This window comes from Symphodus melops (genome assembly GCF_947650265.1).
Source record: "Symphodus melops genome assembly, chromosome: 21".
Taxonomy (NCBI): Eukaryota; Metazoa; Chordata; class Actinopteri; order Labriformes; family Labridae; genus Symphodus; species Symphodus melops.
In genome coordinates, this window is record NC_136711.1 from 666,685 (window position 1) to 678,546 (window position 11,862).

The window sequence follows — 11,862 nt, forward strand, 5'->3', positions numbered from 1 at the left end:
ACAGACTGTTTAAAGAAGAGTCTGCTGTGACTGAACAGTGATCACTTATCTGTGTGTGTGTGTGTGTGTGTGTGTGTGTGTGTGTGTGTGTGAACACGTCACAGAAGGTCCATGTTGGATTGTTTCTCTACAGAAGAGCAGTCCTTCAGGCGTCTGCTCAAACGCTCTGTGTTGGCCTTCAGGGCCACCGTACCAGTTCCCTTTACTGTTTCAATATCACAACTTCTTCTAGAGCATCAGACCTGTCTTTAGTCTGTGCACTGTTCTGTTCTGTCGCTCTGAGCTGGTGCTCCTCTGAGAGTGCTCCTCTGAGAGTGCTCCTCTGAGAGTGCTCCTCTGAGAGTGCTCCTCTGAGAGTGCTCCTCTGAGAGTGCTCCTCTGAGAGTGCTCCTCTGAGAGTGCTCCTCTGAGAGTGCTCCTCTGAGAGTGCTCCTCTGAGAGTGCTCCTCTGAGCTGGTGCTCCTCTGAGAGTGCTCCTCTGAGAGTGCTCCTCTGAGCTGGTGCTCCTCTGAGAGTGCTCCTCTGAGAGTGCTCCTCTGAGAGTGCTCCTCTGAGAGTGCTCCTCTGAGAGTGCTCCTCTGAGAGTGCTCCTCTGAGAGTGCTCCTCTGAGAGTGCTCCTCTGAGCTGGTGCTCCTCTGAGAGTGCTCCTCTGAGAGTGCTCCTCTGAGAGTGCTCCTCTGAGAGTGCTCCTCTGAGAGTGCTCCTCTGAGAGTGCTCCTCTGAGAGTGCTCCTCTGAGAGTGCTCCTCTGCGGTCTCGTCGTCGTGGCTTCCTTCATTGGACCTCCTGAATGTGCAGCACAGCGCCTCATTGTTCTGCTGAGGCTGAACGCCGTGGCTGTGTGGGGCAGCGTGTGGGCGCTGAACATGATGTGCCTCTGGATCACTGCTCTTGTTGTCTTCTGAAGCTTTCCTGACATCTGACACCTCCCAGCTGCCCTGTGGGACTCCTCTGGACCCCAGCACGACGGGAGAGCACCTGTGTGTGAGGGAGGAGCCACACGGGGGGGTGAACTACAGCTCACTGTGAGAAGGACGTACGGATGTTTGGATTTCAGTGGCGTGTCGCGGCACACCCTGAAATAAATCACAGACGACACAAAGAGAAGAAAAGAGAGGCGGACTGAGGGAAGCTGACGGGTGGAGGAGCGTGAGCACGCCTGCAGGGAGCAGCTCTCCTGGATCTGAACAGCTGGGACACACGGACCAGTGAATCGTTACCTGTGCAGCGGGCGGCGTGGTGCGAGCTCTGAACACGTAGAGTGTTGGACAGGAGGAGGTGTCAGGATGATGTCTGCACGCCGCCGTCAGAGCTGCCCCTCCCTCTCTGATGAAGAAGCCAATGGGAACCACAGAGATCCTGGACCAGAACCAGACCACGAAGAGCTGGACTGGGACGGCTTCAGCACCACGCTGGAGCACAGAGAGGCAGCTGTGGGTAACTTTACATTTGTCATGAGCGAGCTTCATTAGAACCTGCCGTCTGTACACTCAAATCCATCAGCATCAGGAATAAGACTCAAGGTCACTTTATCTCTGAAGGTCACTTTACCTCTCAAGGTCACTTTACCTCTCAAGGTCACTTTACCTCTGAAGGTCACTTTATCTCTGAAGGTCACTTTACCTCTCAAGGTCACTTTACCTCTGAAGGTCACTTTACCACTCAAGGTCACTTTATCTCTGAAGGTCACTTTACCACTCAAGGTCACTTTATCTCTGAAGGTCACTTTACCACTCAAGGTCACTTTACCTCTCAAGGTCACTTTACGTGTGTGTGCATGTATATTAGTGTGTTTGTGCACGGTCCTGCGTGTGTGTGTGTGTGTGTGTGTGTTTGTGCACGGTCATGTGTGTGTTTGTGTGTGTGTTTGTGCACGGTCATGTGTGTGTTTGTGTGTGTGTTTGTGCACGGTCATGTGTGTGTGTGTGTGTGTATGTGTGTGTGTGTGTGTGTGTGTGTGTGTGTGTGTGTGTGTGTGTGTGTGTATGTGTGTGTGTGTGTGTGTGTGTGTGTGTGTGTGTGTATGTGTGTATGTGTGTGTGTGTGTGTGTGTGTATGTGTGTGTGTGTGAGTGTGTATGTGTGTGTGTGTGTGTGTGTGTGTGTGTGTGTGTGTGTGAGTGTGTATGTGTGTGTGTGTGTGTGTGTGTGTGTGTGAGTGTGTGTGAGTGTGTATGTGTGTGTGTGTGTGTGTGTGTGTGTGTGTGTGTGTGTGAGAGTGTGTATGTATGTGTGTGTGTGTGTGTGTGTGTGTATGTGTGTGTGTGTGTGTGTGTGTGTGTGTGTGTGTATGTGTGTGTGTGTGTGTGTGTGTATGTGTGTGTGTGTGTGTGTGTGTATGTGTGTGTGTGTGTGTGTGTGTGTATGTGTGTATGTGTGTATGTGTAAAGGAGCTCAGACTGAGTGTGATGGAAATGTGGTGTCCTGATGGTTTCCCAGCTGCTCTCATATGAAGCCTGAGCTGCTCCACACGCTGCAGACAGCGAGCAGAGCTGCGTTCACTGCTGCTCGCTGACTGATCGCTGCTGAACTCGCTCATGAGTGTTGAGCGTCATGTGTTCAGCTCGGCTGTGTTAGGACAGCTGCAGGAGAACAAAGACGAGCTGAGGGAGGAGAGGTCTGAACCTGCGGTAAGAAGCTCTTTGTGTCGGCTCATTGTAAATCATTATTGAGATCATCCTTAAAAATTCCTCTGTCATCGCTGGATCTTCTTCTTCTTTGACCTCAGTCGACCTTCTTCCTCACTTCACTTTACAGAAATGTTAGATCAGAGAAATGTTAGCAGACATGTAAAACATCATTCTGAACGATCACCAGCGTCCTCATTGACTCGCCCTGATGACTCGACTGACGAGTGCAGACGTGTGAGTGTGTTTGTCTCGGGGTTTTGACTCTCTTGCTGCTTTTTCAAACTGTCCCGTGAGTGAGTGGTTATCTCTGTCCAGGTTGCTGGTTTGAATCCCTGTCTGACAGGAGCCTCTCTGTGTGGAGTTTCGATCTTCTCCCCGTGCATGCGTGGGTCTAAACTGTCTGTAGGTCTGAGAGTGGCTGCTTGTCGGTCTCTGTATGTCAGCTCTGTGATTGGCTGCTCCAGGGTATAACCCCGCCTCTTGTCCAATGACAGCCGGGTCCAGTAAAGAACCTGGATACAGTCCAAATATTAGGAGGATAATTCAAACACAAAATAAGTTTTGATCAGTAACAGATTTGGTGCCTGTGACCCCTCAGGACCAGCAGAGCGTCCAGGCGTCGGAGCAGCACTGCGTCCAGCAGCTGGAGAGGCAGCTGTCCGGTCTGGAGGAGCGTCTGGAGGAGGAGGAGGCGTGTTCAGCTCAGCTCCTCCTCCACAGGGAGCGACTGGAGGAGGAGTGCAGCAGCCTGAGGAGAGACGTGGACGAGCTGGAGAGCGCTCTGACTGCGGCCCAGCGAGACAAACAGGTAGGAGAGGCTGGGGAGCCTCAGTTCTCTTTAAGCCCCGCCCTCCCCACACGCCAACTTCCTGATTGGTTAGATCTCTGGCAGCCTTCCAGAGGGCAGGACGCTGCGGGGCTGCCAGGGGAGGGCTTCAGGTTTTTACACCTTGGTAGAGAGGGGAGCCCTCACAGTCACATCCTGATGGTGAACACGGTCCATCAGGAGGATCGGGGGGGGGGGGGGGTTTCAGAACAGGAAACCAGAGAGTCACTCCGACCAGGTTGAGGTACTCTGAGCTGGACCCGGGTCACAGAGCGGGTCGGAGGAGGACCAGGAAGATGGTTCATGCTCCTGATGAAGCTGCTGGCTGTCAGCGTGTGTCTGATCCTCTGCTGTTCTCAGGACGGGGGGGGGGGGGGGGGGGGGGGGGGGGTTCAGACCTGTTTAGAGACCCAGTGTGATGCAGCGTGCTGGCTTCATCACTCTGATCATTCTGAACATGAAGTCAAACTAAAGCTCGTCTGTCTCTTCTGATTTGTTTTAAAAACTCAGATTTGTTTCTGTTTTTGAAGTTTGGAAATAAAAGTTTGACGCCCCCGTAAACCGTCCAATGATGTGACAGATTTCACTCCTCGTCTCTGCGGCTCCTCGAGTGTTCGGGAGGAGCCGAGCTCCACATGCTGATGAAGCTTTGATCTTCACGTCTGTTTGTGTGGCAGTGAAACGAGATGATTGTTTAAAGCAAATCAAAACCTAAAGACTGAAGGAATCATTTATGACGAGACTGGACAACCAATCAGGGAGCTCGACCTCCTCTCAACCTAGAACGCAAATGTTTGAAGCCTTAGTCACATCACCCATCTCTTCCTGCAGGGGGCGCTATGTGCATGTCCATCATATTCACCGGTTTAAATCTCGTCCAATCACTGAACTGTGTCCAACCCTAAACTCAGCTGCTGCACTCTCATTGGCTGCTGCTTGTAGATTGGGACAGAAAGAGAGACGAGGACATTTAGCTGAAGATAACAAAGCTCTGACTCTCTGTGTAGGGGGAAATCATCTGGTAGCTTGGAAGAGGAGAGCTGGGGTATCAATGATGATCAGGTGATCACATGGAGCTCCAGCAGCCAATCAGCCACGCCCAGCCTCTGAAGGAACAACACTCCAAAACATGTTCGATCACCTCATGCATTTAGCTGCTGTCTCTCCCTCTGCACTTTAAAAAGTCACGCATTGCTCCTTTAAAGTGTGTGTGACCTTCCTCTCCGTCTCTCAGTCGTCAGACGGCGAGGTGAGGAGGCTGTCGGAGCAGCTTCATCTGAAGGGCCAGGTGGTGCAGAAGCTGCAGGAGGAGAAGGAGCACCTGGTGGAGCTGAGCCAGGTGAGTGGAGCTGCAGAGAGAGGCAGACGTTCACCACGCGGTGACTTCAGATGAGTCTGTGTGATCTGACCCGACATGTTTGACATTGTCTCTGATTGTGTTGTGAAGCCTGGTCTGCTTTGGTCAAACTGAACCATGTGTCCCGCGGAGCTGCCAGAAGTGTCTCTGCTGATAAATGAGCTCCGATCAGCAGACAGCTCTCTCTGCTTTCAAACCTTTAAGATCGTAACCTCTCACAACCTCCTCGCTCTCTGCGCCGGCTTCCACAGGCCGCGGCCTCTAACACCATCCAGATGTTTAACCAGCAAAAGCTGCGGGCAGCATGCTGAAATCTACATCCTCATCATGTGATCAAAGAGAAACACACAGGATGAGCTGATGCTGCGTCTCAGTCCGTGTCATGTTACGATGGAACAGGTGGACGTGCAGCACTGACTCAGATGTCTCCTCCTGACAGCAGGCCATCGAGGACCTGCAGAGCGAGGAGGACAAGGTGAACCTGCTGACCAAAGAGAAGACCAACCTGCAGATTCAGGCTGAAGATGTGAGTTCATATTTATGTAATAATCAGTACAGACCTTATGCCTTATTAATTACATTTCAAAATGTCACTTATTAAGTTTGAAGCCCTGCATCATTAAAGGTCACATGACCTCCTCCTCCTCTTCAGGTGAAATCAGTGTCCTCGCTCCTCTTCATCATGTGTGTGAAGTGTGTTGTTGTAAATCCACTCTGATCCTGTATTTGATCATGTCTATAAACCCCTCTATTTCAGCCCTGCTCAGAACAGGCTGTTTCTGTGTCTGTAGCTTTAAATATGTAAATGAGCTGTGTCTGACCACGCCCCCTCTCTGGAAGGGCTCGGGTGTACTCGCTGCTTTCTGGCTCCATGTCCTATTGTTTACGGTGAGAAGGCAGACTCAGAGGGCAGAACAAACACCTAGCTGTGGGAGTGTCACCCACCTGGGGGAGGGGCTACTGCCCTTTGTGATGTCATGAAGGGAACATCTCCAAACAGCCTGTTTGAGCAGGAAGAAGACGTGTGTGGAGGGTCTGATGTAATCTGGTTGGATTGTTGGACATGCTGCACGTTTGCTGCCTTGAGTTAAATCAAACATGAAGCAGAAAAAAGACATAAATTAGAATGTGAGGAGAAAACGCTGCTAATAGAACCGTTATGTGCATGTTACTCATTACTAAGACCCGCATTAAACTTTGATGTGATTCATTTCACTCCCTCCATTAAAGTTATTTTTGTTGTTGGGATGAGCAAAGCATAGATGAAATGTTTCAGCTCTGATCAGGGTTCTGTGTACCTCTAATGATTAAAGGGGAGGGGTCAGTCGTAGGCCCCTCCCCCTCGTTCACTGCTTGTAGCTACGCTGCTTCTGACTCAGCCTTTACAGTTAGAGAAGAAAAAAGTGGAGCCCCACGCCATGGCCTTCTAGGGAGTCATGAGGCTGCACCAATGGTTTCACCTAAAGGGGAGGAGCCTGTGGGGGTGGAGGCAAAGCTCCCAGTGTGAGCGTCATTAGCGTAGCGGTGGGAGCTAAAAGAAGCTACATGACCTTTTGTGAAAGAGATGAATCCACTAACATTTAGTGAGTGGACGTTTTTGAAGCTGAGCTCTGAAGATGTTTTTAAACTCTGGACGAATTTAGAGAAACTCTAAATAACATTTTGTATCGGAGGTCAAACTGAAGGTCAGACCTGCACACATGCTGCACACATTAAAAACTCTTAAATATGAAGGTCATAAAATGAGATGGAAATATGAGGAATGGAAACTTCAGCTTTGACTTAATTCTAACCCTGTGAGCCAGCACGACTCGGAAAATCTGGGATAACATTAAAAAATTAGATTTTATGTCTCAAAGTTGTCAAATGAAATAAATAGAGGACATAAAACCTAGTGAATATCTCACAAGCACAGACATCCTGCTTCAAACTGTGAACTGTTCTTACTCACTGAATCTTATTTTTACACTCAGTTGGAGTTTCGTCTGGAGCAGGAGCGGCGTCAGTGCGGCGAGCTGGAGAGGAGCCGCAGGAAGCTGGAGGGCGACAGCAGAGCAGCGCAGGACGGCGTGGGACAGATGGCGAGGAGCCGCGGCGGGCTGGAGGAGCTGCTCAACAGGTCAGAGAGCCCAACACACTCTGCAGGGATCCATGCAGTCTGTCCTGGGGAGGCACACCACCCAGGGAGAGACACATGTCCTCACAGGGAGGACGAGGTGGGACATATAGAATCAGGACGTATAGAATCATCTAGAATCAGGACGTATAGAATCATGACGTCTAGAATCGTGCCTGAATTTCCCTCGGGATCAATAAAGTATCTATCTATCTATCTATGTATAGAATCGTGACGTATCGATTTGTGACATATAGAATCGCGACGTACAGAATCGTGATGTGTAGAATCGTGATGTGTAGAATCGTGATGTGTAGAATCGTGATGTGTAGAATCGTGATGTGTAGAATCGTGACATATAGATTTGTGACACAGTGTGATGCGAACAGGTGCTGAGCTGAACATGTCTGGATGCATGCTCACCCTGGAGCCTGTGCTGCTGTGTGATTGGCCTTTAGACCAAAGTTAAGACTTATTCATTTAAAGCTGAGCTCCGTCCTAATCTCACATGTTGCACGTCTGCGTGTTTTGTCTTGTTTTCTCTTTCCGTCTCATCAAACACATGAACCCTCCTGACTGGTTCCAGGATTTCTTTTCATGTTTAATCATCATCATCAGTCTGCAGAGCTCTCTGTAACTTCTCATCTGTCCTGAAGTGATAAAAATAAAGGCTGAGTCGACGTTACCCTGCAGTCACAGATGAGAGGGAAACACAGACGCACATTCTCAATGTAGAAATTAAAGCCGTCTTTTCATTGAGCTCGTAAACTTTTATGTCAGCTCACAAAAAAGAAACAAAGAAGAACAGAGAAAAAGTTTCATCCAGTCTGTCGTTCTGAGTTTATACACTGTTCAGATCCATCCATGACGCTCTGATGATGTCATCCTCAGAGGGAGGAGCTTTACCTGTGATTAAATCCTACCTGTTCACAGTCCAGTTAGCCACACACACATACACACACACACACACACACATCATGTTCTCACCTGTCCTCTAATATAAAAGCAAATGGAATCAATCACTGAACTTTACCTGCAGCAGCAATAAAGAGACGAGTAGCAGCTGTCAACACACACACACACACACACACACACACACACACACACACACCTGCATCATGATGTAAATCTTCTGGGTGAATGGTCTGTTGAACTTTATTTTACTGAGTGTTAATAAAATGATGACTCACCTTGTTGCTAGGCAACAGTATTTACAAACAGAGCAGCCAGGTAAAATATGAAACCTGTCAGTCAGCGTGTCGTCGTTTTTAATGGAAAGAAGCTTTAATGAGATTGTTTTTCAGTGTGAGTGCGTCCTGTGTCATAAATTCAAAATACAGAAACAAAGTGAACGCATGTAAAGAACCGCGTGAACATCGAGGTGAAAGAAGCAGAAAGGAGGAGGCTGCACGTGGAGCTGAAAGTCATAAAACAAAGGATGTGTTTGTGTGTGCAGGAAGGAAGCGGAGATCAGCAGCACTACCTGGAAGCTGGAGGAGGAAGAAGCTCTGAACATGGAGCTGCAGAAGAAGAGCAAAGAGATGCAGGTCGGACATGTTCAGGGAAACACAAAGCTGGTGTTTGATTTGAGACTTTTATTTTGGTGAATGAAGGATGTGAAGCAGAGTGGAAGGAGGACACGTGTGTGGGTCTGACATTTTCTATCCTGGCTTTAAAGACGGTCAAATTATTGATTGTTTAAATCTCGATTCATCTTTTCTTTTTTACGATCAATCACTCGATTCCACTGGTTAATAACTGATAATAACATAATGGATCATAATGTAATAACACTTGTTATTGCAGATTGAAATTCCTTTATTTAACATTTGAAAGCAGCTTTTGTCATGCTTTTACTTTGAAGTTTTGTAGGGATAATAAGGGCTTTTATTTTTAAGGTTTGAGGGCCTTTTTTGGATTTGGCAGCTGAAGAGAGACGGGGGGGGGTGTTCGGATTCAAACCGACAACTGTTGCGATGAGGTTAACATGTGGCTTTACTTCCTGTTTGGATAAAAACAGAAGCTGGTGACCAAGCTGTGGCTCAGTGGTAGAGTCGGTTACGGTGTGCTGAAAGGGACAAAATGCCATGAGATTAAAGATAGTTGATTATTTTTGGACCTTTAATTTGGCGGGACAAACATCGTAACGATGATCTTCTTTGGGGGCAGTTTGCTTTCGAAGGAGACTCTGACAGTGAGCTCATTCGTTTCATCCAGACGACATTCCTGCCTTTCAACAGAGCTGCTGCCATCTGCTCTGTGATTGGACGAATCACTTCACAGCTCAGTGCCTGTCAGGAGACGTCAACACACCGTCCCAGGTCTGAGCCGTTTCATCTGAGTACACGACTTCAACAAACCCGCGCAGCTCCAAGCTCCACAGGTCGGCCAGGTGATCGGGAGCCGCTGGTTTGCATTTTGGTAAACGGTGTTTGAGGTCCCTGTGAGCTGTCTTCAGGGAAAGTCCTTCAGTGAAAGTCCTCCGGGGGGGGGGGGGGGGGGGGGGGCAGGAACTCTGTGGAGACGGAGAAATAAAAGTTGTGTTGTTGTCACGTCTCGCTGTGCGCCTGTTCCTCCTCCGCCTGACGTGACAGACGGAACCAAACTCGTGCTAGCGCTAATGTTGCTAACTGGACTTTTTACATGCACACACACACACACACACACACACACACACACACACAGAGTTCCTCTCCCACTATGTTGACGAGCAGAGACACCTGATTGGACGACGGAGGTCACTGCTGCTTCATACATCCACACAAACATGAGGTCTGATGGATGATCTGACTCTGCACAGCGTCGTGACTTTGTCTTCACATGTTGCATCGTTTGTATTGATCTGTTGTTGACAGCTGATCACAGAGAAAAATCTGTGATGAGTCCTGCTCCATCATGTCCACCAATCAGATGGCTGGATTACAGCTCTGATTAATGAGTGTGATTAAGGCAGAGACGTGGTTAGGACCTAAGACTTAAAGCCACATGCTTTCATCCTTCTTTGATCATCCTATTCACTGACACCTGGACCAGCTGCTGCAGGTCAGAGCCTGAGAGACGGGTCCTGGTCCTGGTCCTGGTCCTGGTCCTGGTTGTGCGTGGCACAGATTGAACCCTCTTCTTCATCCAGAGGAACAGACGGGCCTCGTGTGAGTGTCTCTGAGGGGTGGGCGTGTTCTTCATGGCATGATCTCACAATGAGGCCTTTATATGTTAAGCCCCTCCCACTGATGGAGACGCAGGTGGACGAGCAGCACAGCCCACGCTCGTCTGCGTCTGACATCACAACCACGTCGACAAACTGGAGAGGAATCAAAGACATCAGTGTCCGTCCATCTTTAATATGAAGCCCCGCCCCCTCCCTGTGTAGGGGTCCTGCAGTCTGAGCGCTCCGTCCTCTCACTGGGTTTACAGCATGTCATAAAGCAGTGACTGTCTCTGAGCCTGCAGGCTGGTTCAGGCCAGACATGAGGGGGGGGCAGGGGGTCACCTGAGGCCAGACATGGGGGGGGCAGGGGGTCATCTGAGGCGAGACATGGTGGGGGGGGGCAGGGGGTCACCTGAGGCCAGACATGGGGGGGGGCAGGGGGTCATCTGAGGCGAAACATGGTGGGGGGGGGGGGGCAGGGGGTCGCCTGAGGCCAGACATGGGGGGGGGCAGGGGGTCACCTGAGGCCAGTGATGGGGGGGGAGGGGGTCACCTGAGGCGAGACATGGTGGGGGGGGCAGGGGGTCACCTGAGGCGAGACATGGGGGGTCCTGAGTGTGAAACCACCTTTAGAGACTGACCCGGTGCAGGTCTGGACTCTGGGCCTGTTGTTCTGGATAGATGATGGTTCCGGAGGAGTTCTGTACAGGAAGTTCTCTCCTCTCAGCTGCGGCGTCTCGGAGCAGCCTGAGCATTGTTTGGATCTTTGGGCGTTGTCATGGTGACTGATGTGGGAGTCGCAGTTTTGAACTCAGCTGTTCACAACACGGCGATCTGAGAGCAAACAAAAACAAAGGAGGGAGTGTTTGATGATGGATTTGAAAACAAGCTGATCGGGCTGCATGGTCACGAGACGCCCGGACTCTGATGTGCACCTGTCCAGGTACACAGCACCTGTCAGCCAATCAAACGTCAGCACTGTTACTGCTGGCAGCATCTGAAGACGGTCTGGATTAAAGGCAGAGCATGTGTGGACAGTATGGTGGGCTGACAGCAGGGGGTCTGCTGGGGGGGGGGGGGGTCACAGGATGTAACTGCCCACGCCGCTGAGACTCAGAGAGGAGACGTCAGGACATCTGACTGTAATCTGAAGACTGTGATTGTTTCCCAGAACAGCAGAGGAAGGGAACGTTTAAGAACCATCGAAGAAATAGCAGAGTCCAACAGAGTCCAACAGAGTCTAGCAGAGTCTAGCAGAGTCCAGCAGAGTCCAGCAGAGTCCAGCAGAGTCTAGCAGAGTCTAGCAGAGTCCAGCAGAGTCTAGCAGAGTCTAGCAGAGTCCAGCAGAGTCCAGCAGAGTCCAGCAGAGTCTAGCAGAGTCCAGCAGAGTCTAGCAGAGTCCAGCAGAGTCTAGCAGAGTCCAGCAGAGTCTAGCAGAGTCCAGCAGAGTCTAGCAGAGTCCAGCAGAGAGGATCTAATAAGTGTAAAACTGAATATTTAAACTCCTCACAAACATCTTTACACTGTTAGTTTTTGGTTAGAGCCACAACATTTAGAGCAGGAGTTTAACAAGAAGCAGATCTGAGGAGGGCCGTGCAGCACGAGGGGGTGTGGAGAGAGAACCGCCTGAGGGGATCAGTGTGTGTGTGTGTGTGTGTGTGTGTGTGTGTGTGTGTGTGGACAGTCAGTCAGTCAGTCGGGCTGCTGCTGCTTCACCATGGCTGTTCTCTCTGCAGACGTCCTGCGCTGGCATGTGAGTTTCACACTGTGTGTCTTTGTGTGTGTG

General features: G+C 50.0%; 1 protein-coding gene across 1 annotated transcript in view; it reads left to right on the forward strand.

Annotated features, from left to right (window-relative positions):
* The first annotated feature begins 1,251 nt into the window (after positions 1–1,251).
* The window catches only part of LOC306842391 (myosin heavy chain, skeletal muscle), a 27,944-nt gene continuing 17,333 nt past the window's right edge, over positions 1,252–11,862 (forward strand). The window contains exons 1-6 of the mRNA XM_079372601.1: positions 1,252–1,433; positions 3,228–3,437; positions 4,690–4,794; positions 5,255–5,338; positions 6,786–6,931; positions 8,385–8,475. Coding sequence (XP_079228727.1) covers positions 1,287–1,433; positions 3,228–3,437; positions 4,690–4,794; positions 5,255–5,338; positions 6,786–6,931; positions 8,385–8,475 — 783 coding nt within the window. The 5' untranslated portion in view covers positions 1,252–1,286. The remainder of the gene's footprint in view (positions 1,434–3,227; positions 3,438–4,689; positions 4,795–5,254; positions 5,339–6,785; positions 6,932–8,384; positions 8,476–11,862) is intronic.